This window comes from Cynocephalus volans, chromosome 5, assembly GCF_027409185.1.
Source record: "Cynocephalus volans isolate mCynVol1 chromosome 5, mCynVol1.pri, whole genome shotgun sequence".
NCBI classification, from domain to species: Eukaryota; Metazoa; Chordata; class Mammalia; order Dermoptera; family Cynocephalidae; genus Cynocephalus; species Cynocephalus volans.
The window spans coordinates 26,451,636-26,476,057 of record NC_084464.1 but is presented as its reverse complement, the minus strand read 5'-3'; the positions used below and the strand labels follow the sequence as shown (position 1 = coordinate 26,476,057).

The window sequence follows — 24,422 nt, the reverse complement described above, 5'->3', positions numbered from 1 at the left end:
GGGGTCCCCTCTAGGCAGGAGCCTTCGAGGGCCGGAGAGGGGACTGCGCCCTAAGCACGTATCGCCGGAGCAGCAGGAAGCGGTCGCGAGATTCGCCCGACCAGGAGTGGGCAGGAGGAGCATGGAGAAACGGCCCAGCGGCGGGAAGTACGGACCCGCGGGGGGCCAAGTCTTCCTCAGCGCCCAAGGAGTTAACAACCCAATGTGGGTAGAGGGCCTGCGCAGTCCTCTGCGCATGCGCACGCCAGTCACCCCCCCCCCCGCCGGAGTGACGTCACGTCCGGCGTCGGCGGCGTCGACGGGATTTTGGCTCCCAGGCCACCCCGACGCGCTCGGGTGCTTCGCGGCTTCCCTCCGCCCCGTGAACCCGTCCCTCGCGCGCTGGCCCTTTAGCCCTGGGCGGCCCAACAGCGCCAGCTCGCCCATCCTCCGGTCAGTCAGCGCACCCGGCGTGGTTTCCGCTGCCTCCCCTGGACCGCTTAGTCTCAACCCGGGTGTGCTCCCGCTCCTGGAGGTGAAGCGTACATAATAGGGCGAGTGGGGACCTGGGGTCTTGGACCAGGGTGTTTTTCCTCTCTCCGTCAGGTGGACGACCATGGGCGGGAGGTTTAATTTATAGTATTTCCTCCAAGAAGATGCCTTTGCCATTTTAGTGCAATCCAAGAGTGGGTGTCTTCAGGCGACAGGGACCATATCGCCGTGCAGCGGTTTGGATACTTTTTAAAAATAAATCTGCAAATTCATTTTGCGTTTTGATACTTCGGATTTTTTTTTTTTTAAACACCTGGTCCTGAGAGCTCAGAACCCGTTAGAATTTCTTTTCCTAAAATAATCCTAATCTTTCCGGTAACCGAATCAGTTCAGATGGCTATCTTTTCAAAAAGAAAGAAACCCTCCCCTGGCCATTGGTGGGTCTCAGGATTTTTAATTCCTGAGGATTTACTCTTTTTTGCACTTAACACTTTAAGCCTTTGGGTGAGACAGTGCAATACTTTTTGGAAAATGCATTACGTCTTTTTTGTTCTTGAAATGCCAGCCTCGTCTGATCTTTTCTTGATGATTTACCCTCAACATTATGACGGTTACTGTGGAAGAACCCGAGACCACTGAGTTTTTTGAGTTCTCATACCAGATTTTAAGTCATTTTTGTCTCCCACTCTGTGCTGTCATTCATCAACCCGCATCTTTACCTTCTGGTTATAATTTAATGCCATTTATCTGTCGTGGGTTTTGAATTTTGATAACTACCTTTGATAGAATTATGTTTAAAAAGTAAAAGAAAAATAAGGAAGGAACTTGTGGCTTTTTACTTTTATATAACTTAAATTTTCATTTTACAAAATGCCCATTTTAGAAAACACAGTCAAGCAAAAGAAAGAAGGTTAAAATAATGTAGACTCCTACTACATAAAGATAACCATCGCTGACATTTGGGAATATAGTCTTAACTTTTTTAGTGTACACTTTTGTGAAAACAAAAACCGAATCATAGTGTATACTGTTTGGTAACCCCTCTTGCATAACATATCTTGCCTGGCTTTCCATTTCTGTAACTTTTTTATTTGCGCTTTGATGATGGCTACAGAATATCCCATTATGCTCTCATACCTAAGTAGGAGCTCTAGTGCATAAACCTTGTGCCATCTCTTTTAGTTGCTCAGAGGACTTTTGACTTGTTTTTTGGCCAAGGTGGATAGATGAGGTGGTGTTAAAGTGGTGAAAAAGGAAAGATTGAATATTGAGTCCTATACAAGGTCAGGTTGTTTATCAGTGTATCAGATTTATTGAAAATCATTGAAAATTTTTTTAATAATTGTTCTTTTGTTTCTAGGTTAACTTTTTTTCCTCCTACATCTCTCCCCCCACCCCACTCCAAGAATGAAACATGACTGAGGACTCTCAGAGAAACTTTCGTTCAGTGTATTATGAAAAAGTGGGGTTTCGTGGAGTTGAAGAAAAGAAATCATTAGAAATTCTCCTAAAAGATGACCGTCTGGGTGGGTTTTATAAGTTTAATTCAGCTAACAGTGGTTCTCAGTCATCCCAGATGTTCTGAAGTAGTTATTGCTTTAAATGATATTCAGAGGTGTTTGTTATTTGCTATATATTTTAGTGATGTGATGGCAGCAGAATAGAATATTTTGAGTAAAGTTATAGATGTTTCAAGTTTATATTTAACTGAAAGTCAAAGGTTTCTAAAAGAAGACAATAATATTTTTTCTTTTATTAAACCTGTATATTTTCTTTTCTCAGTGTCTAGATGTGTCATCACAGCTTCTGGGTAAATTTGCAACAACTCTGGCCATGATTTTTTTGTTTTTTCTTAGAGGCCATTCAATTTTCCTAGTTTTGTAACACCTTAATTCCACTTTTAATTCAACTTTTTTTTTTTTTTCTGGCAGCTGGCCAGTATGAGGATCTGAACACGTGACTTTGGTATTATAAGGCTGCACTCTAACCAACTGAGCTAACTCACCAGCCCCTGGTCATTTTCTTTTTAATGGAATTACTAAGACTGCATTGTATTTTGAGATTTTAGTTTATTTTAAACCAGTCATAATAAGGTCTGTTGTTAACCAAAGGAGAGTAAACTGAACCATAATTAAACATAATACTTTATTTTTGTAGAGTGCTTTTAAATTTTCAAAACATTTCTTACCTGATCTTTGATCCTCACTGTACTGTCCATGCTTTAAGTATGTCTGGTATTATTATTGTCATTTGATAAGTAGAGGAATTGAGGGCTAGGGTGGTTAAGTATAAATTAATTTTAATTATTAAATTAATTAATAATTAAATTAATTAATAATTAAATTATTGGAAAATGGGGATTTCCCCCCGTTTTCACTTAACTGCTTTGTGCTTCAGTTTTTGTATCTTTAGACCAATAACTACCTACCAGGTTTGCAATGTGGATTAAATGACATAAATTCTATAACTAGTAACTACTGCTAATGTTACAGGGAATGTAGAAATATATGCAGAATGCATCTCCTATGCTGTAAAATGCCGATTATTTTTAAATAGCTTAGTTGGCAGAAGACTGGGTCTAGAAATCAGACCAGTATTACCTTTCCTAAAATTGCTGATCATGTGGTGACTTTCCTGTAGAAATGTCATAACTATACTTTCAATTTTAAAAATGAAATGCACTTTTACATACCATGATCAGCATAAAAAGCTAACTTTTTTTTTTTCTTCTTTTAGATATTGAGAAACTTTGTACTTTTAGTCAGAGGTTCCCTCTCCCATCCATGTACCGTGCATTGGTATGGAAGGTGCTTCTAGGTATGAGACCATGAGTTGGAAGATTTATCTTTAAAAATATTGAATTATGGGATCATTTGTTATCAGTCAGAAAAAGGAGGGTTTGTTTAGGAGCTTTACTGAATATTGGATCTTTTTCAGGAGACTTAATTACTGTTCACTATAAAAGCTTTTAAGAAGGTGACTTCAGCAGCAGTGCATTAAGTGTTACTCTAGGAATTTCAGTATTAATGAAAAAAGAGAAAGTAATGTATGTTGCCAAGATGAGGTGTGGGAAGAGCTCTGGACTGTGAGAAGAGTGAACTGGTCTAGGCTTTGCTGTTAGCTGGTAACCTGGAGGAAGACCCCCTTGGGTCTCATTTTTTGCATCTGTAAAATGAGGAGATTGAGTTAAATTACTCCTGAGTTTTAGCTCTAAATTTGTTAGATTCTGTGATTCTCAGCTGCAGAGGTATAACTTCCTAATGAGTGCTATTGGAGTCAAAAAGGAATTGGAGAGTTTTAGCTCCCTAGGAGTGTGAAAGAATAAATTCCACTGATGAGTGGCTGAATGAGGAAACTGGTCTTACATAGTTTCTGTGGGAGAAAAAGTGAATTACATGCCACAGGTAACTGGCAGCATCCCTTTTAAGTGCAAGAATTTTACCCTCATCATTGTTGAGCCTCCCAAAGCATATAATAGCCATTCATTGCCACCCTCCTTTTCTTTGTTCAAAAAAAAAAAATTTTTTTTTAAGGTTGTCAGTTGTAAGATAATGGTGAGGATGGAACTCTATGAGGAATATGAATTGTTATTGCTATTTATTGGGCATTCCTGTGTGCCTGTCACTAGGCTGAGTAGTTTGCATAAATTATATAGAGTAATCTCAGAATTCCCCTGTGAGGTAGGTATCTATATCTTAGTTTTACAGATGGGGAAAAAGACTCTGCAAGGCTCAATAACTTGCCTGAGGCCTCATAGCCTGTAAGTGGCAGAGCTAGGATTTGAGCTCAGGTCTGTAGAATCATTTGAAGGTAGGATAGATTATGGACCTCGTATTCTTTACAAAACATAATATACCTTCAGGACTTGCAAAACCTGAAGTCGTAAGTCTGATTACATAATGTGGGGGCAGCAAGGGAATACAAGCCATCCTTGTCTTGTAGGCCACCATGGAGTTACAGCGTAGAGAAGTGGTGACAATTTTAGTTTGGTGTTTTTTATCAAAGAGTGATTGATAGTCAAATGTACTAGCTAAGGTTTATATTAGTTTAGTGCATACCAGGTACTCTACTTAGTGCTTTATGTATATTTATTTATTTATTTGTCACAACTGTATGAGATTAGGCATTATTATTTCTATTTTTTTCAGATGGCATAGGGAGATTAAGTAAATTGCTGAAGGTCATCCAGCCAGTTAATTATAGAGCTAGAATTCAAATTTAGGAAGCTTGACGTCAGAATCTGTGTTTCTGTATAGCTTGTTAAGTTTAATGAGGCGGGAGTAAATAAAGTAAAATGTTTGTCTTTATAGCAAAACTTAGAGCCTTGAAAATTCATTGTCACCGTTTCCCAAATCAATGATTCATCACCAGTCAAATCATGGTTCCCGTTTTCTCATGAACACTCTTGGAGCTAGCATTCTGTCCAGAACATTTAGTGAGATGCTTATCTATCCCATTTCCTGGCTCTGACAGATGTGGAAACAAGGGCCCAGAGAGACTAACACATTTGTGAGAGATTTGGTGTTATCAGATCTGAGACTAGAACTGTTTTCATAGAACTATGTTTTTTCCACTTTCTGTTTTCTCGATGCTATTTGTTTGTAAAGAAAGATGTAGTTCTTGCTCCAAAGCCTAATGAGTAGGTACTAAATTTAAATGGGTTAGTGAGCATAAAATGTCACAGAAATGTGATGTCGTCAATGAAGATCAGGATTTCTGCGGCCCTGAAGGTAGGATACTTTGTGAGCAAGTTTTATCTGTTGGAGAAGAGAAGCGTTTGATGAGCTGTTACTGGTTCTGAGATGTATAGGGCCAAGTGTAAGGGCTAGAGAGAGGCCTTTAGGAGCTAACGGTGCCCCGAGGCTGACAGCCATGAATTGAGTTAAATTATTATAATTGATGTGGTTATGATCTTGAATTAATGTGGTACACTTATTCAAGGGCTTTCGTGATACCATTTCATTTTCCTTTAATATCAGTGATGCATCACCGTTCAAATATTGATAGTATTTAACATTTAGGATTATTTATAGTGAGAATTTCTAAAAGAGAACGTATGGTAATTAAATATATGTGTGAATTCTAGTCTAATTGCGGTGCGCTTCTTCTCACAGGATTCTCTTTAATAGAGAAGGGATTCAGATTGGTGTCTCAGTATTTTGCCCTTTTTTTTTTCTTTAGGGATCCTGCCTCCACACCATGAGTCGCATGCCCAGGTGATGATGTATCGCAAGGAGCAGTATTGTGATGTCCTTCATGCCCTGAAAGTCGTTCGCTTTGTCAGTGACGTCACACCCCAGGTTGAAGTCTATCTCCGCATGTATCAGCTGGAGTCCGGGAAGTTGCCTCGAAGTCCCTCTTTTCCGCTGGTTAGTGGTTGCTTTGGCTGGACACTTAGCTCAACTCTTGACTGTCCTATCTTGCCAGCCTTTGGTTGCATTCTGTTTTGCCTTAGAAAGTTTCAGTGGGCCTCAAGAGTTTTATTGTTTCTGTTTTTGTTTTTTGCACCTGGCTGGTTGGTGGAGGGGTTTCATTAATAGAATAAAAGCAACACATCTCTACCTTGCATCCATGGCCCTGCACATTCTGACCCAATCTACCTTATTTTTTATTTTTTTTCTTAATACATTTTATTTTGAAGAAATTTTAAATTTGTAGAAAAGTTGCAAGAATCCTACGAAGAATTCCCTTATACTCTTCACCCAGATTCCTCAGTTGTTAACATTTTATATTGTTTGTCATTTTGCCTGTATTTGTACCCATTTTTTTCTAAACCGTTTGAAAATAAGGTACAGATGTGATGCCCCATTTCCTCAGATTCTTTCAGCATATACTTCCTGAAGACAAGCTCACCCCTGTAGATAACACCTCAGTAAAGCTGTCTTAAAACCAAGAAGTTAACATTGATACAATATTGACATATAATCTACAGACACCATTCAAATTTGACCAGTTGTCCCAATAATGCCCTTTATCATAAATAAACAAAAGTTGTGGTTGAGGATTTGATCCTGGATTATGTATTGCATTGAGTTTATGTTACTTTAGTCTCCATTGATCTGGGACAGTTCCTGTGTCTTATCTTTCATGTCTTTGACATTATTAAGTGGTATAGGTAGGTTATTTTGTAGAAAGCCCCACAATTTAGGTTTGTCTGGTGCTTCCTCCTAATTAGATCCAGGTTATTCATTTTGGGCAGAGAATACCACGTAGGTGGTGCAGTGGCCTTCTCAGTGAATCATATCAGGAGGCACATGGTGAGGATTTGTTCCATGAGAGGTAATGTTCACTTTGATCACTTGGTGAAGGTGGTGCCTGTTGGGATTTTCCACTGGAAAGTTACTATTTTTCCCTTTGTAATCACTGTTTCCTTTTGTGGGGAGACACTTTAAAAATACTATGTAAATATCCTATTTCTTATTAAACTTTAACCCATGAGTTTTACCATTTGTTGATGATTTAGAATTTTTTATGTTTCAACTTTTCATTTTTAAATAATTTTGGACATAAAAAAAGTTGCAAAAAATGCAAAAATCATAAGCACTCTCATATACCTTCACCCAGCATCCTCAAATGTTACATCTTACATAACCATAGTATAATGTTCAAAACCAGAAAATAAGCATTGATACAGTTCTAAGAACTAATCTACAGACCTTATTGAAATTTTGCTGATTTTCCCACTGATGTCCTTCTTCTGATCCAGGATCCAGTCTCAGATCACACATTACATTTAGTGGCTATGTCTCAGTCTTTTTAAATCTGGAATGGTTCTTCAGTCTTTCTTTGTCTTTCATGACCTTGACACTTTTGAAGAGCGCTGGCCAGTAGAGCATTTCTCAGTTTGGGTTTGTCTGATAGTTCCTCGTGATTGAGATCTGGTTGTGCATTTTTGGCAAGAATACCACAGAAATATGATACTCAGTAACTGTTGCTGCTAACTTTGATCACTTGGTTGGTGGTGTCTGGCAGGTTTCTCCACAGTAAGGTTTCTATTTTTCACCTTTGTAATTAATAGATAACTTATGAAGAGGTATGTCGAGACTTGCAAATATCCATCCACTAATGATTCTTTCCTGAATTGTTTTTTACTGTGCCGGTTGCCAAATGGTAATTTTCTAATTCCTTCATTCCTTTTGCATTTATTAGTTGGCATTCTTCTGTAAGGAAGAGGTTTTTTTCTCTCTCACCTGTTTATATCAGTATGAATTTATGGATTCCTTTTTTATTCAAAGGCCTATAATCCATTACTACCATAATTTCTTTTGATATTCAGATTGTCCCAGATTTTGCCAGTGGGAGACCTTTCCAGCTACACCTGTGTCTTTTTGACAAGCCCCCATCATTTTGACTGTTTCCTGAGTTTCTGGCACAATGAGATGCTCCAGGCTCATCTTGTACTTCTGTGCTGCAGCCCTGAAATCAATCATTTCTTTTTGGAATGGAGTGTGGTTTTTAGAAACCAAGAACAGGGCGTGAGATATGCTCATTGTTCCTGGGCTGTCATTGCTTTAGCCCCTCTCACCAGACAGAGCTAGGAAGTAGAGGTATGTATACACACATTCACACACACGCTCACACATCTACATCTTTTTATATCTTTATTTATCGCTATATACTAAAAACCCTGAGCTCACACTCATACTTTCAATTCCAATCCAATATCACAAGTTCATTCTGGCCTCAACTTTCTATATTTGCAGCTCCCTTCTCTGACAGTTGCAAATATGAAAAGGCTTCCGTTATTCTCAATTTATGTATGTAACCTGCACTGCCAGCCACCTCTAGCTCTGACCTGCAGGCCTGTCTCTTTAGCCTTGGCCTCACGGGTTTTGTGGTCAGCACCCTCCTCGGCCCTGACCTCTCCTCAGCCTCCTCCTTGGTCTTCACTACCTCCTCAGCCTCAGACCCATAGGCCCCACGCTGCTTTCTAAACTTCATCAGTAACCAATTCCTTAACTCTAGTCACTTGGGCTTCTTCTTGTTTGTAAAGGGGAAAAAGACAGAAGAAGAAGAGAGCAGGCAAAGGAATAATTATAGCTCTCGGGCTTTGGTTATTTTATTGCAATTCTCTCCAGGGATTTTTTAAAAAGATTTTATTTGTTTGGCTGAAACAGAGTGAATTGTTTAAACAGGGATTTGCTTGCAAGCTTTGCTAGTCTGCAAATTTACTTATTTTTATTGCAGATTGGGCTTTGACTTATTCTTTGAAGTTAATGATATGGTATCCATGGACAAGCCTTAGAGCTAAGAAAGGTTATCCACTTTTATTAGTTTATTGAGAGAGAAGGTCCCTAAAAAACAATTGGAACTCTTTAACGATCTCCTTGAAATTTCACTTATCATTGGCAAAATGAAGTTGATAGTACTACATAAGTTCTTTTTTTTTTTTTTTTTTTTTGTCTTTTTGTGACCGGCCGCACCGGCCATCCTTATGTAGGATCCGAACCTGCGGCGGGTGCTCCCAGCGCCGCACTCTCCCGAGTGCGCCACGGAGTCGGCCCCTACACAAGTTCTTATGTTACATATTAAGTTGGGTTAGACAGTCTATTAGTTCAAGAAATCTAAATGATAGGTGATAGTTTCCACCTCACCCTGCTCAGCTGGTCCATGCTCCGAGCCCAGATCCTTTTACTGTAGTCGTGGGCAGACATGCTGTTTGAGTGTTTGTTTTGGACTCTGCCACCCCATGCCTCTCCACTCAGTCTCATTTTTTTTTTTCTGTTAGTAAGAGTGTATGACAGTGTTCGGCACAGGGCCAGGAATGTGGTCAGCTGAAGGACGCTGGTCCTCTCCTCCTTTAACCTGTCAGCATGGTCAGAAGCAGTCAGTTACATGTCACATTTGGGGGCACCTAACAGTGTCCAGGACTAGATGGGAGTCCAAGAAAAGGAGACTCTCATTTCCCTTTTCTTTTTTCTTTTCTATCCTTCTCTGATACATTAATAAAATGACTAGATAAATTTATTTTTTATTATTTTAACTCCATTATTCTTGACATTTTATGGAATATTAACAAATTGTAAGAAGGTCTAAGAGTGAAATGCTTTTATTAAAATGGGAATTTTGATTTCACCTGGAACTCTTTAGGGGGATGGAAAGATACTTTTTGTTTCTGTTTTTTTTTTTTTTTTAATTGAATCAAAATTGCGTATACATAATTTTGGGGTTCAACATTGATATATGTTGATCAAATCAATATTACTAGCATATATATTGTTACACATTGTAATTATTCTTTATGCCCCTTGTTCAGTCCCGCACCATCCCTCTTCCTCTCCCCCTTCCCCCCAATCACTCTAGATTTCTTCTCTCCCTCTGAAAGAGTAATGGTTACTCTGTTGATTTGCTGCCCAAATGATTGGTCCAATGCTGAGGGGCGTGATCAGGTCCCCCAATACTATCATAGAGCAGATGTCTCTTCCGTCACTATGAAATGGGCTCTGTGGAGACAGACATCCTCCTTTATCTCTGCTGGTGACTCTCCTTGTGTCAACTCACTCCAGTGGCTGGTGGACCATCTGCATGGTGGTTGTGGCATCTAGCCGCCTTCACAGCAGCCATGGTTATTGTGGTGGCTGTGGTGGGCCACCCACATGGAGGGGATATTTTTGGTCTGCTCCGTGGTGCTGGCAGTGTGCCTGGTTGTGGAGAGTGTCCGATCCCTGATTCCATACCCCGGGTCCCCAAGTGGGTCCTGAGGTGCTGGCATGGTGTGCCTGGTTGTGGGAGGAGGGTCCAGTCCCCAGCTCCTTACTCTGGGTCCCTAGGCACGCCCCAAGGCGCTGGCACAGTGTGCCTGGTTGTGGGAGGGGGTTACTGTCGCCTTCTCCATGCCTCGGGTCCATGGCAGGCCCCAAGGCACTGGTGCTGTGTGCCTGGTGGTAGGAGGTGGAATCTGGTCCTCTTCTCCGTACCCTGGGTCCCAGGGCAGGCCCTGAGGTGCTGGCACGGTATGCCTGGTTGTGGGAGGGGGGTCTGGTCCCCTTCTACATTCCCTGGGTCCCCGGTCAGGACCCGAGGCGCTGGCGAGGTGTGCCTGGTCATGGGAGGGAGGTTTGGTCCCCTTCTCCATGCTTTGGGCCTCTGGGTGGGCCCTGATGTGCTATCCTGGCATGCCTCGTTGTGGGAGGGTGGGTTCAGTCCCAACTCCTTATCCTGGGTCCCTGGGCAGGCCCCGAGGTGCTGGCGTGGTGAGCCTGGTTGTGGGAGGGGGGGTCTGGTCCCCTTCTCCATGTCTCAGGTCCCTGGGCAGGCCCTGAGGCTCTGGCATGGTGTGCCTGATTGTGGGAGGGGGGTCCGGTTCCATTCTCCATTCCTCGGTTCTCTGGGCAGTACCTGAGGTGCTGGCACACGGTGCCTGGTTGTGGGAGGGGGGTCTGTTTCCCTTCTCCATGCCCTGGGTCCCAGAGCAGGCTCCAAGGTGCTGGCACAGTGTGCCTGGTTGTGGGAGGGGGGGTCCGGTCCTCTTCTCCATGCCCCAGGTCAGGCCTGAAGTGCTGGTGCGGGGTGCCTCGTTGTGGGAGGGTGGGTCCAGTTCCAACTCCTTATCCTGGGTCCCTGGGCAGGCCCGAGGGTGCTGGCGTGGTGAGCCTGGTTGTGGGAGGGGGGTCCGGTCCCCTTTTCCATGCCCTAGGTACCTGGGCGGGCCCTGAGGTGCTGGCATGGTGTGCCTGGTTGTGGGAGGGAGGTTTGGTCCCCTTCTCTGTGCCTCGGGGCCTTGGGTCCCTGGGTGGGCCCTGAGGTGCTGGCATGGTGTGCCTGGTTGTGGGAAGGGGGTCCGGTCCCTGGCTGCTAGCCCCGGGTCCCTGGGCGGGACCCTAGGCATTGGTGGTGTGCCTGTATATGGGAGTAAGATCTGGTCCTTGGCTCCAATCCTCGGGTTCCTGGGTGGGGCCCCAAGGTGCTGGTGGTGTGAGTGGTTGTGGGCAGGGGTCCTGCCCTTGGCTTCATGCCTCATGTCCCCGGTGGGCCTCAAGGCATTCATGGTGTGCCTGGGCCAGAACTAAGTTTTTGTCCTTTGTTTACTACTAAAACAGGGGAACTTCCTGTGGGAACCAGTACTTGAGCTGTGTGGTTGAGGTAAATTGCTGCTGTGCTGCTGTTTCCCTAGGGAGGGCTTTTTGTGCAGCTCAGGGTTTAATGGTTGACTTTATAGGTATTTCTGGCTCTCTAGATACTCAGTGCACCTGGGTTGTGTAGAAACTTTGATGTGGGCCTGAGTTTTTTCATCAAACTGCACCCCATGCAATTCTGCATTCCCAACCAGTCTCCTCTGAGTGGTCCTGTGCTGATTGGGGGCTGGATTGGCTGTCCTTGCTGTGTCCCAGTTTTCTCCTGGTGGGCCTGTCTTCCCAACCATCCATGCTCCAAACACTTCCCATGGGATGGGCTGTGCACCAGTCCCTTGCGATGACTCACCGGCCTCTGAGTGGCTCTCCTTTTTCAGCTGTTCTGGCTCCTCGCTCCTGTGTGGGTCCATGGGAACCCTGTTAGTGGTCTTGCTGTCCTGGGGGCCACCAAAGTCCTCTTCTCACCTTCCGCCGCCAAGTGATTCCATCTAAAGGGCACAGCTGTGGCTTCTGCCGGCTCCTGCTCCATGCGCTCCAGCATTAGAGTGGCCACGGCCCAAAATGCTGAGAGCAGTTTTTTCTATCTCTCTTTGTGGTTTCTCCCACCTTCATGAGTTCCATAGGTTTCTCCTCCTCTTCATGTCAGCTCCAGCAGCCCCAGCTTGGCTGATGTTACATTTTTATAGTTGTAAATTCGTTGATTTGTGGGAGAGAGTGACACTGGGGACCGTCTATTCTGCCATCTTGACCAGAAGTCTGGAAAGATACTTCTTAGTTTCTTTTTAACATTAAAATCCTTTGGATATTAAATCCTAGATAAAAATGTAAAGCTTTTTGTGTATGATATGGTGTTTGAAAACAAAGTAGATTTTCAAAAAGTTTTCTCTATTGAAATTTACTTGTTTACTTTCATATTTTGAGTATTGATGCAAGGTCTGAGAAATGCCATTCTTTTGATTCCTAAGCTTCTTCTGATTCTAGGGTCATTTTAACATATTAGGTGCTTGAAGATAGAACAAAAGTCTAAAGGGATGCATGAGTGCTTTGAAATAAGCAAGCATTTTATTAATCTTTTTTGGAGTCCTCCAATATTTGCGAATTACTGTATTGATAAATGTCTCCAAGTATTGTTTGTGCTGTTTGTCATGTCCTTTTGAAAGAAATTCTCACTTAGCGCTGAGAATATCTTGGGGTGGAGTCAGTGCCTTGCTTATGATTAATGTTGACTCCACGATAGGTTTAATGTTAGAAGCTGGAGAATCTCTGCATGCTCAGCCTGAAACCTAGTCATTGGCAGGCAACATTAATTTAAATAGACTTCTGTTGTTACTCGTCTCTTTTCTTTAGTGATGGAATCTGTGCTTTTTTATCCTACTTTGATTTATTAATGCAGCCTCTTCAAAATTTAGGGGGCAAGGTGTTGGTTTTTATTAAAGAAATATGTATTTTGCTCTTCTACTGCCTCCCTCTTGAGATTTATTATTAATCTTTCAGGAGCCAGATGATGAAGTATTTCTTGCCATTGCTAAAGCCATGGAAGAAATGGTGGAGGATAGTGTCGACTGCTACTGGATCATCCGATGCTTTGTGAACCAATTAAATAATAAGTACCGGGATTCTTTACCCCAGCTGGTGAGCAATGGGTTTTTTGGTTGTTTGGGGGTAGGCAAATGCTACTGGAGGTCTTCAGGGAATACTCTTACCTCCTGGTGCTGCTACAGATATGACTGGACCCCCTGTAGTAGGGCTTAGCGAATATTTTCTGTAAAAGGCCAGATAGTAAATATGTCCAGCTTGGTGGGCCAGATGGTCTCTATTGCAGCCACTCGACTCAGCTGTGGTAGCATAAAAGCAACTATAGACAATGTTAAAAGAATGCTCGTGGCTGGATTTGCCCCTCTGCAGGCCATAGGTTACCAGTCCCTGCTGTATAGTATTCCTTATTCTGGTGCAGTCTCCACTTGCTTTATATAGAATTATCCCTCTGTATTAGCTAAGGTTTAGGTTTGGCTCAGTAAATGGAAAGCCCAACTAATAGAAGCTTTATTGTTTTCTCTCATGTAACCAGAAGCAAAGAGGTGAGGCAGTCCAGAGCTGGTGCTGTAATGCTACGGTAGGGACAGGGCTCCAGGTTCTGTCATTTTGCTCCAGCATTCTTAGGCACGATCCTTCCTCTCATCATACAAGATGGCTGTTGTACTGACAGCTGTGACATCCATGTTCTGGGCAGGAAGGAAGGGAGGGCAAAGATAAAAGTGAAGGAGTAAAAGGGACAGGCCAGTCAAGTCTGTTGCTCTTTAGCAGGCTTTCCTTCTGCATGGGACCATGTCACCTGGCCACCCCATCTGTAGTGGAGGCTGGGAACTGTGTTTTTAAAGCCTGGCACCTGTGGTCTCCCATTGAAATAGGGCTTCTGTTAGTGAAGAAGGAGAAGTGCATGGATATGGGGAAGGCAGCGCTGTCTCTGCCAGACCCTGGCGTGGGGACTTAGAGGATTGACTGGCACGTGCCTCAAAGTATAAGCCAATCTTCCTTTGCCATTCCCTTTTTTCCCGGTTTTCTTCCTTATCTCATTTATAAAAATGAATCTCTTTTTTCTTAAATCATTGAGTTATTTCATTTGAAAATTCTACTGGGAGTGGTAACTCCTAATACAGGGCATAGGGTCAGCTGAGGGGAGCCATGTAGGCTGGGTGAGCATGGAGTATCCCGGCTCTGACCTTGTCAGTTATATATTACTAGGACAATGGGCAGGGCCCTTCAGCTTCACAGAGCACTTAGGAGAGCAGTTTTTATCTCTTTCAATCAAGTAAAATTTGATTTTTAAGATTTTGAAATTTGATCCACTTAGTTGATTTCAATAAAAAAATTTAAGCATGGAATTGGAGCATAAATAAATATAATGTTAGTTGCTTAATTAAATCAGGAGGTCTCAATTATACCATGATTTAATTACCTTTTCTTATTAAATTTTGGAGTAAGTAGCATTTTGATAGTTTATGCTAAGTTTAAAAAATTCATTCTTTATTTTTGATAATGTAAGTAGATGAATATGTTCTCAGATGAATTTAAGCAATCTAGGTGAATCCATATCTCCTTAGATCTGTACCAACACCCCCTAGCCCCCGACCCTGCTTTCTGAGAAGGAAACATTGCCATCAGCTTGGTGTGTATTGTTCTAGACTCTTTTATGAGCATGTATATATAAATGGTTTTTTAAAAGCACAAAATAGTATCACACCATACATTTGGCATGTGGTTTTTAACTTAATGTCTTGGAGAACTTTCCACATCAGTACAGATAAATTCCTAGTTTGCATTTCTGACTTCCTGTTAGTACCACCTGGAAGCTATTCAAAATTACCCTCACCTTTCCTCTTCTCAGACCAAGTATATCAGACTCTCTGGCGCTGGGGCCCTGGAACTGTAACTGTGTAGAAGCTCAGGTGATTCTGATGTGTAGGGAGGGTTGAGAACCACTCATTTAGAACCACTCATCTTTTTATCAGCACCACACTCTCCCGAGTGAGCCACGGGCCGGCCCAACCACTCATCTTTTTAAAAAATTTACTCATAGCATTTCTTGTTATAAATTTACTGTAATTAAATATAACAGATCCATACCAACTGTAAACATGCCCTGTACATGTTCCTCATGTATATGTGTATTTTTCAAGGTTAGGTACCCGAGAGGAAAGGCTCGGGTGAAGGGGAGACATATTCAAAATCTGTGTATTTATTTATTTATTTATCTATCTATCTATTTATTTATTTTTGACATGTTCAAAATTTAAACTGCCAAGTCACTCATCCAAAGGTCATATCGATTTATGCTCCCACCAGATTATGAGATGTTCTGTTTCCCACCTGATTGCCAATACTTGATAGTATCAGTCTCTTAAAATTTTGCCCATCTGATTATGAAAATATCTCATTTTAATTTTCATATTCTCAGTCTCTAGTGAAGTTGAGCAGCTCTGCATATTTCTATTATTTTGTCGGCTTTGTAAGAGTTACTGGTATACATTGGGTATTTATCCTTTATCTGTTATGTGTGTTGAAAATACTTTCTCCCTTTCTCTTATTGTACAAAGATTTTAAGTTTTGATACAATGAGATTTGTCAATATTTTTCTTCTGCTGCTTTGTATCTTAATTAGCCCTTTTCAACCCTAAGGTTAAAAAACATGTTTTCTTTGTTCTCTCCTAAAATGTGTAAGCATTTTAAATTTAGCCCTTTAATTAGTCAGGAATTTATCTTTGTGATTGGTGTCAGACACACACTGGATTTTACTCCTTTACACTTACCCTGCAACACCACAAGTTCCACCAGCACATCACTACCCCTCCGCTCCTCCTCTCCCCTCTGCTTAGTGTGTCATTGAGAAGGCACTTCATGCCAGGCTGTGCTGAATTTGTTTTATTAATGAATTACTGCATAGAAGCATCTTTGTTTTTGAAGATGAGGAAACTGAAGCACAGAGAAGTTAAGTAACTTGCTTAAGGTCACACAGTAAGCAGTAGAACTGTCACTTCCACTGTTTATTTGTTAGTTCATTACTTTTTTCAGATTTGAAATGCCACCTTTATCATATATTGGATCTCTGTATATATCTGTATCTCTTCCTGGACTTTTTTCCATTGAGCTATTTGTCTGTTCCTGGACCAATACCACATGACTTATGTAATATAGTTTTCTAGTATATTTTTGATAGCTGTTAGGGAAGAAAGTTCCCGTTTCAAAAATGCCTTGGCTATTCTTGAACTTTCTTTTTTCTTTTTAAAAATGAATTTTAGGATCAGCAAGATACTTAATGTCTCTTAAATCTTATTTTCTTATTAAAAAGGGGGGTTTATTTTAGTATGTACATTATAGTGCCTAGCACATAGTTCTAAATTAAATAGTTAAGAAGTTTTCAAAAAAGTTCTTCAGAATGTGTTGCTGTTTGATTTAGGCACAAGTCATCTGCATGAACTTTTCTTTTGAGTTAAAGTGTGTTGAAATTTTTTATTATCATTGCATAGTGGATCTTCCTAGCTTCGTGTTAGAGTTTCTATAATCTTGTCTTTCATCTTTTCATGTTTTTTTGTGGTTGGACCACATAAATTCATTATTACAAAATGTACATTGCTTTATAGCTCTAGGGAAAGGTGCGTGTGATGAACAGAGGAAGATAAGAACACCTGAGTGAGAACTTGTTTACTGTGCTGCAGTGCTCTGATCCCTAGCACTGCATTCTAGCTTCTCTCCTTACCAGCTTCTCAAAAGTCAGCTCTTTGCCAACGCCTCTCATTGCCAAGGAAAATAGAGGCCAACTTAATTGTGTGGCATGGAAAGCTTCTCTTAAACCATCTCAGACTTACTTGTGTTTAGTCATTAGAGTAAGTGAGCTTTCTTTCATTGCTACTGCCACAACTTTTTAAAGCTATCCTAAAGAAGTTTTTTTCATGAATAGTATTAGCGGCTTCTTCCTAAGTTTAATATAAATTCTGCTTAAGTACCTTTTTAGTCAGGTTTTGCCTTCTGTTGATGATATATGTTCTAATTTCTTCATAACATAACAGTTTGGGGTCATGGAAATATTGGAAATAGCCTAAATATTTAGCAGTAAAATGTAATTATGGTTATAATAAATTACATCTATCACTTTCTGAGTGTGAAAAATGTCAGGCAATATTAATATCTCCTTCCATTAAAATAATGTACATACATAAATATTTGCATTCACCTTCTTTCTTAGGTTGAACTGTAGCATACAATACACATTTTTTTCCTGCCCTGCTGTTTTACCTTATATGTGCTGGAGATCATGCCATAGTAGTTTATAGAGATATTCCTTATATCTTTTCATGGCTGCTTACTATCGTATAGATAATATACACACCCTAGTTTATTCAACCTATCCTCTATTGGCCATTTGAGAAGTTTCCAGTATTTTACTATTATACACAGTGTTAGAGATGAATGGCTTTGCACACATATCTTTTCATTTGTTTGCCAGTATATTTTTGGGATAGATTCCCTAAAAATAGATTGGCTGGATTAAAAGGTAAATGCATATACTATTTTGCTAGATATTGCTAAATTCCCTTTCACAGAGCTCATACTCTTTTGCTTCCTCATAACCAGTAGATTGTTTTCCTATAGCCTGTTTCCTTACAGCCTTGTTAGCATGGTATGTCATTAGTCTTTTGGATTTTTGCCAGTCTGATAGGTAAGAAATGATACCTCAGTGTAGTTTTAGATTGCATTTCTTCTGTCATAAGCAGGGTTGAACATCTTTTCATATGGGTAAGAGCCATTTGCATTTTTTTTCTGTAAGGTTCTTGGCTTTTTTCTTCTGTTTTTAGAAGCTTTCTTTATTTAGAGATATTAACCCTTTAGTGTTGTTTATTAACTTGGGAAAATGCCCACAATTTAAGTGCAAAAAGCAAAATACTAAATTGTTTATTTAGTATGAGTCCAACTAATAAAAGACAGAAAAGTGTGTGTGTGTGTTCAGAAAAACAGATGGGTGCTATACAACCTAAATGTTACCAGTAGTTGTCTTTGGGTATGTGATTGTAAATGATCTTTATATCCTTCTTTATTCTTTTTTTTTGTAAAGATTTCTTATAATAGCATATTATAAATCAGGAAAAGATATTTAGAAAAAGAATAAGTTGTTGGCAAAAAGATGTATGTTGAGTGATTATCAAGATGTTGATTAATGTATTTCAAAACTTCATATTAATTCACGATACTCATTTACTCAACAAGTATATAATGAGTGCTTACTATGGCAAGTATTGTTCTAGGTACTGGAGAACTAGCAGTGAACAAAACAGATATGGTCCCTGCCCACAGGGAGCTTACAGTCTGATAAAAGAAAAAGACAATGGTTTAAAAATGTTCACTCATCTGTATCTTATTATTTGCACTGAGTTTTGGATGAAATTTTCTTTGCTCTGAGACATAACATATAAATGTGTGTGTGTGTTTTCAATCATGTCACTTTGTGGAGAAAGTACATACAGGTATATATATACTATTGGCATAACCAACCAAAATGCTAGAATAGGGTTCCTTAGGTGAAAGGCCAGGATAGGAGACTTTTGGCAACTTGTACTTTGGAGAAGTGTTTCTTGTTTGGGAAGTTGTACGTAGTGTTCTTGAGAGGCTCTAGGAAGTGTTGAGTAATGTAGGGAAGTTAGATAAACAGAAAACAGATGCCCTGAAAGGCGGAGGGGAAAGTTTGACCAGATATTAGTAGGTGGGACCCTCTTTGCCTGGCTAACTCCTGTCCATTCTTCAGGGGTCAGCTCAAATGTCACCTCTCCTGGGAAACTTTCTCGCTTCTAAATCCTGGGTTAAGATTCCCTCCTGAGTGTACCCAACATCTAGTGCTTATTCCCGTCAGAGCATCATAGCGTTACAGTTATTATAGTTACCTCTTGTCTTTCTCAGTCAAGCTGTAAGCTCCTTGAAGTCAGAGACTTCTTTATTTTACTTTATTCCCTGTATGTAGCAGTAACTGGCTATAGTGGACATTGTAAAGGTTACGAATCACCTCTGTGAAAGAAGCAAAGAGATGTAGATATCTCGTAATATAAACGTTTACATTGGCTTAGGTGATTTGGGATCTGGTTATATTCTTCCAGACAGTTTGTATGGACTTTGAGGTTTGACTCTTGGGGTCCATTCTTAGCCAGTGGACTCTTAAGTACAGCAGCTTGTGCAAGGTGCATTTGTCCAGGTCTAGGGAGCTGGCTTTGTTGGCTCTCCCAGCCTTCTAGGGTTGGCTGCTGTTTAACATTATGTAGGGGAGGCTACCAGATGAATCCAGGTACTTTGTTCCATCCGTGTTATTCCTCTGTTTCCAAGAAATTCTCGTGCACATTTGTGTTGGGTACAGAGTTCATCCTTTGGACGTCCCTGTTGTTTAAGGCTCCTTGGCACTGGTCATACATATACAGGATAGCATATGCATGGTCAGTGACTGGCCCTTTTTCATGTCCATCTCTTTTTGTCTCATTCTTCCTGATTCCCTCTCCCCACCCTAATCCCACCCACTCTGTTTCTTTGGTTCTATACTTCTTCTTTTCCCCTTTTTCCTGTATATGAGGGTGCTCAAAAAGTTCATGGAAAGATTCATAGTATCTTTTAATTCTACTTTTCCATGAACATTTTGAAGTATTCTTGTATATAATATATTGCTCTAGACTAGCCAGTAATATCATGGGCCATTCTTAGCTCCCCAGAACAATTGAATTTTGCTGTGGACTTTTGCCTTAGACAGTTGAACCTGGTTAGTGCAGTTAGTATCAGGGTGACCAATCACTCTCTTTTGCCTGGGACTTTGCGGTTTTAGCACTGAAAGAGTCCTGTGTCCCTGGAAACCCATCAGTACCAGATGGAGGGTTGGTTCCTCTAGTTAGTACTGACCTGGTAAACTGCTGTTTCACAAGTAACTTGAATGATTCTGAACTTTTGTTTTCTAGCACTTCCCTGCATTCAGCACGTACATTGTTTTCATCATAGGCTGTAGTATCGGGTGATGTTATGTCATAGGAAATGAGTTCTATCTCTTCCTGTTTAATCTTTAGCCAAAGGCTTTTGAACAATACTTGAATCTGGAAGACAGCAGACTGCTGAGTCATATGAAGTCATGTTCTGCAGTGTCCAAACTTCCTTATGATGTCTGGTTCAAGAAGTGCTTTGCGGGATGCTTGCCCGAATCCAGTTTACAGAGGCAAGTGTTTCTTTTAAAGACATACTGAAGGCTTGGAGTGAGAGAAGAATCCTGGCCTTTCTTGAGATCATCCCTGAGAATATAAACTTGCTTCAGAACAATATAGTAATTTGAAGTAAATTTCTTCAGCAGCTACCATAACAGCACATGATTCTGCTTATTATTGAGTATACAGTTAGAAAAATTGAGAGCCCTCAGTGTGTTAAATGCTGTATAATAGTCACATCTGAAACAGGATCCAGGAGTTTATATAAGCATGAGCTCCTCTTTTCCAGAAATGTGATAGATCCTAACCTGTGGTAATCTTGGTATTCCTTAGTTTTATCATGGCATCTTTAAAGGAGCTGAAGGCAGTCGAAGATTTGAGACTCAGCTCTTCCAGTCAGTTTCAGACACATGTTATAGGTATTTCTGAGTCCTGGCCCTGTCCCTCCAAGACTTTATGACGTAATTGAGAAGAAGGGCAATATACAGAGAACATTACAGGAGCGTGTAGAGTATAATACCAATATTAAAAGTCATAGGAATTATCAGAATAATTTTAGAGTGGTTGCATATCAATAACCGGCTCATTAAGTCCTTAAAGAAGTTTAAGAAATCTGTCACCCAGAACCACTGGCAATGGAATTGAATTTATCTCATTTCATATGCTTCTTTTGTTGTTCCTTAGCATGCAGTACTACAGAGTATTAGTAAAATACGTGTGATTTAAAGTATGATTTAGGACTTTCTTTTCCATCCCCCAAAGTGTAGGTTTGCAACATGAGGGAATGGGCATTTGGTAAATTTCTAGTGAACATTATTTTTCAGTTAACTTTCCTTTTTCCTTCTAATTATGATTATGTCTAAAATAGATTTCAAATGGTTTATCTATTTTGTTGTTGTTTTTAATGATTATTTCACAGTAGTTGTTCTCTGAAGCTTATACATAAAATAGGAGTAATTTGATTTTATTTTGTAATTTGAGATGTCTAGGTAAATATAATTTCAGACTCATGTAATTTCATCATATATATTTTTTTGTAGGATTTGGGATAAAGTTGTAAGTGGATCCTGTAAAATCCTAGTTTTTGTAGCTGTGGAAATTTTATTAACCTTTAAAATAAAAGTAATGGCACTGAACAGTGCAGAGAAGATAACAAAGTTTCTGGAAAATGTAAGTGTTCTTTAATTTGATTTTGAATCTAGAAATGAAGTCAGCCTAGCAAGCCAAATTTTCCTGTTGTGTTAAATTATTTCAAAGAAATAACACAGTATTTTTTTTTATATTATAAGAAACATTTTTTCCCTGGGAACATTTGTGCTTAAAGTTGGCCTGTGGATTATAGTTTGCCTCCTCACTTTGGGGGATGATGGTCTGAGCACAGGAGCATTGCATGTGTATGCCCACTTAGTCCCATGAGACCACCAGCAGGCATGTCAGAAAAAGGAAGAAGTGAGATCTGTAACTGCAGGATGAATGATTTTTGCCAATGGAAAAGTAATCCTGACATTTGGGAGAATTTTATAAACCCTTTAATTTCTGTTATTATCTCTGGTGTAATTCCAGTTGGGTTTATTACTGTGCTTAAGTATTAATTTAGTGTATGTTGAAAAAGGGCTAAATGTTTCAACTTTTCCCTCCCTATGTATTTTAGGATACTCTTTATCAGGCAAGAAGCAGAAGTAAAGAGACTTACACCTGAATGAATTCCACAGGACCTGAAATCTTTCTTTCTTTCTTTTTTTTTTTTAATTAGTCAATATTAACATTTGATCAGTGACCTGGTAAATAATAACTACTAAGTGAATGTGTATTGAATAAATGAATCATTAGTATAATAATTAGTGGCTAACAGTGCCATGCCTGTGCTAAGTATTTTTCATGAGTTATCTCATGTCATCCTGTAAATAGCTCTCAGAAGCTGGGCTGTCGTTTCCTCCATTTCAGAGCTGGGGATCTGAAACCCATGTAGCTTAGGTAATCTGCCCAGGAGTGCACAGTGGGTAGTGTAGGATCTGAACCTGGGCAACCAGACACCAGAGTTCCTTCGTATGTCCTCAGGTGGCATGTGAAACAAGCCTTTTATGCTGTCACTTTATGAAAAACAGTAAAAATTCTGGTGGAAATAAGTTTTATGCTGCAGTGAATGAGGGAAGATACTGAAGTTGTAAACCCTGAAATTTCATGAAGACTGGTTTGCTTCTCCACAGATTCCCCAGGACAGCTCGGATGCGATCGTGAGCAAGGCCATCGACTTATGGCACAAACACTGTGGGAACCCCGTACATTCAGCCTGAGCACTCCCGATAGGGATTGGACAGTCTGCCAGGCCTGCCCTGAGCATTTTATTCTTGGCACATGACATACTAAACTGATTGAAAATAGTCTTCTTGCTTCGGTGCTCCAAGTGTAATTTTTTTTTTTCCAGTAAAATCATTTAATTGAAATACCTGGTGTTGCTGTGTTGTGGAGCAGCATCTTTTGGTTATTACAGAAATGCCAAGTTCATCTCTGAACAGCATTTTATAAGGGTTGTGAGAAAACAGCTCCCAGTTTTTATCAGTCCGGGTGGGAGGGTACATTAATAAGCAGTGCATAACTAAGCCTGCCCTGCCTCTGTCTAATTAGCATCAAGCTAGTTACTTTCTAAGGTCTATTTCTGGAATAAAGAGCAACTTCCTTCCGTTGACACCTCTGGTTGGCTTTTCTTGATGCAGTACCTGTTTAAATATAAGCCGACTTCCTTCTGAGGCTTCATCTTGCTAAAAAGCCTTTTAAAAAGATCTTACTTCTTTTTTTTCTCTTTGTTCCAGTTGGAATAAAACCATTATTAAAACAAAATACATCTAAATTTACCAGAGAAAGTACTTGTTTGATATTTTACTGGACTCATGCTTTTTCCTCATGGGTCATTAAATGTTGGGTAGACTTAAGGGCACTGTGCCACACACAAAAGGAGTGGGAGAAATGGCAGGTTAAAGTTAATAGCTAATGACCCCTAAGCCATGTTGTGCTACATAAGAGTCACAATTCATTGGACAGTTGCTGGCTTTGAGACTGGTGAGTGAAAAATGGACCCTTTGTTTCAGACTGATTTCATCTGTCAGACTTGTAAGAGCCTGAGTGGTGAATTGGACTCTCCACCTCACCCCATCCCCTAAGAGAGGAGGGAGACGATGAAATTATGGAGTTACAATTCTGAGGATTCAGCCCCTCCCAAATATGTAAATGTCTGTTGAGAAAAAGTTCAGAGAAAACTGAATTGAAATCAGCTGGTGGTTATGTACAGTAACATATCCAAGAGTATTTCTTTATTAAAAACAAAAATACACTTAGAAGAAGAACCTCTTAAAGAAATGACTTTAAGAAATGACTTGTTGCCAGCCATTTATTCAGTGATCCCCTCAGCCCCTGGAGAACTTTTAATCCAATTGGGGGTATAAGAAAAAACACACAAAGGAATTCCTTCCCCAGTTGCCTACTATCTAGGTATCTTGGGGGAATATATGAAATTTACAGAGAAGTCATAAAACAAAAATAATGTTACTTCTGTTTAATTACTGAGCCTTATATCATTTGCACACATTTTTAGTAAAATAGAGATGATGAAGTGGTGTTAGTACATCCCAACTCCAGAAAGAAAAAAAAAGTCAGTCTCTCAAGAGGATAGTTTCAAGGTGTGTGCTCCTGCTAACTCATGCCTGAATGCCCAGAGAAGTGATGCCTGCAGGAGAGTGAGCGTGGGAGGTGGGAGCCAGGAGCCGGGATCCGAGAGCTGGGAGTCGGGAGCTCAGAGCCAGGAGCCAGGAGCCTGGGACGTGTGGGGAGGAGGAAGGCTGACAGATAAAGTTCCTCTCACATCACCATTCTGGCTGGGGTCCAGGTGATCTGAAGTGGAAGATGACTACTGTACTGCTAGGGAACCTGAAAATAAATATTCTGTAAATATATTTTGTCAAACCGAGTTTGGTACAATCTTTCTGGCTACAGAGTGTGGGGTGGGGATTTTTTTTCTTGAAGTGAGTCAATTTGATACCATCAAGAGTTTTCCTTATTAGAAAACTATTCAGCAGAAGATTTTTAAAGGCCCACTGTGAGATCATTAATAGAGTAAATGAGGATCCCGTTTCATTGTAATATCCAAATTTTACTTTGCTGAGAGCTA

The 24,422-nt window shown here is 40.4% G+C and overlaps 1 protein-coding gene across 4 annotated transcripts; it reads left to right on the top strand.

The window, feature by feature from the left end:
- The first annotated feature begins 304 nt into the window (after positions 1–304).
- Positions 305–24,205, top strand: TBC1D7 (TBC1 domain family member 7). Of its 4 annotated transcripts, none has more exons than XM_063096995.1 (8): positions 305–432; positions 1,832–1,997; positions 3,208–3,288; positions 5,653–5,840; positions 13,038–13,175; positions 20,129–20,274; positions 21,301–21,430; positions 22,468–24,205. In XM_063096995.1, exons 2-8 carry the CDS (start codon positions 1,886–1,888, stop codon positions 22,552–22,554), a joined length of 882 nt encoding a protein of 293 aa, XP_062953065.1. In that variant the 5' UTR covers positions 305–432; positions 1,832–1,885; the 3' UTR covers positions 22,555–24,205. The 4 variants fall into 4 exon arrangements, with proteins under 4 accessions (XP_062953065.1, XP_062953064.1, XP_062953066.1 ...); XM_063096994.1 differs by having other exon boundaries at positions 305–514; XM_063096996.1 differs by lacking the exon at positions 22,468–24,205 and adding an exon at positions 21,912–22,037 and having other exon boundaries at positions 305–514.
- Positions 24,206–24,422: the final 217 nt, after the last annotated feature.

Bases quoted from the DNA above. Each gene is read 5' to 3' on its own strand.
- TBC1D7 (XM_063096995.1), top strand. From the start codon at position 1,886: ATGACTGAGGACTCTCAGAGAAACTTTCGTTCAGTGTATTATGAAAAA. The intron at 1,998-3,207 runs GTGGGTTTTATA...TTCTTCTTTTAG, and splicing joins CCTAAAAGATGACCGTCTGG to ATATTGAGAAACTTTGTACT. The intron at 3,289-5,652 runs GTATGAGACCAT...TTTTTTCTTTAG, and splicing joins GGTATGGAAGGTGCTTCTAG to GGATCCTGCCTCCACACCAT.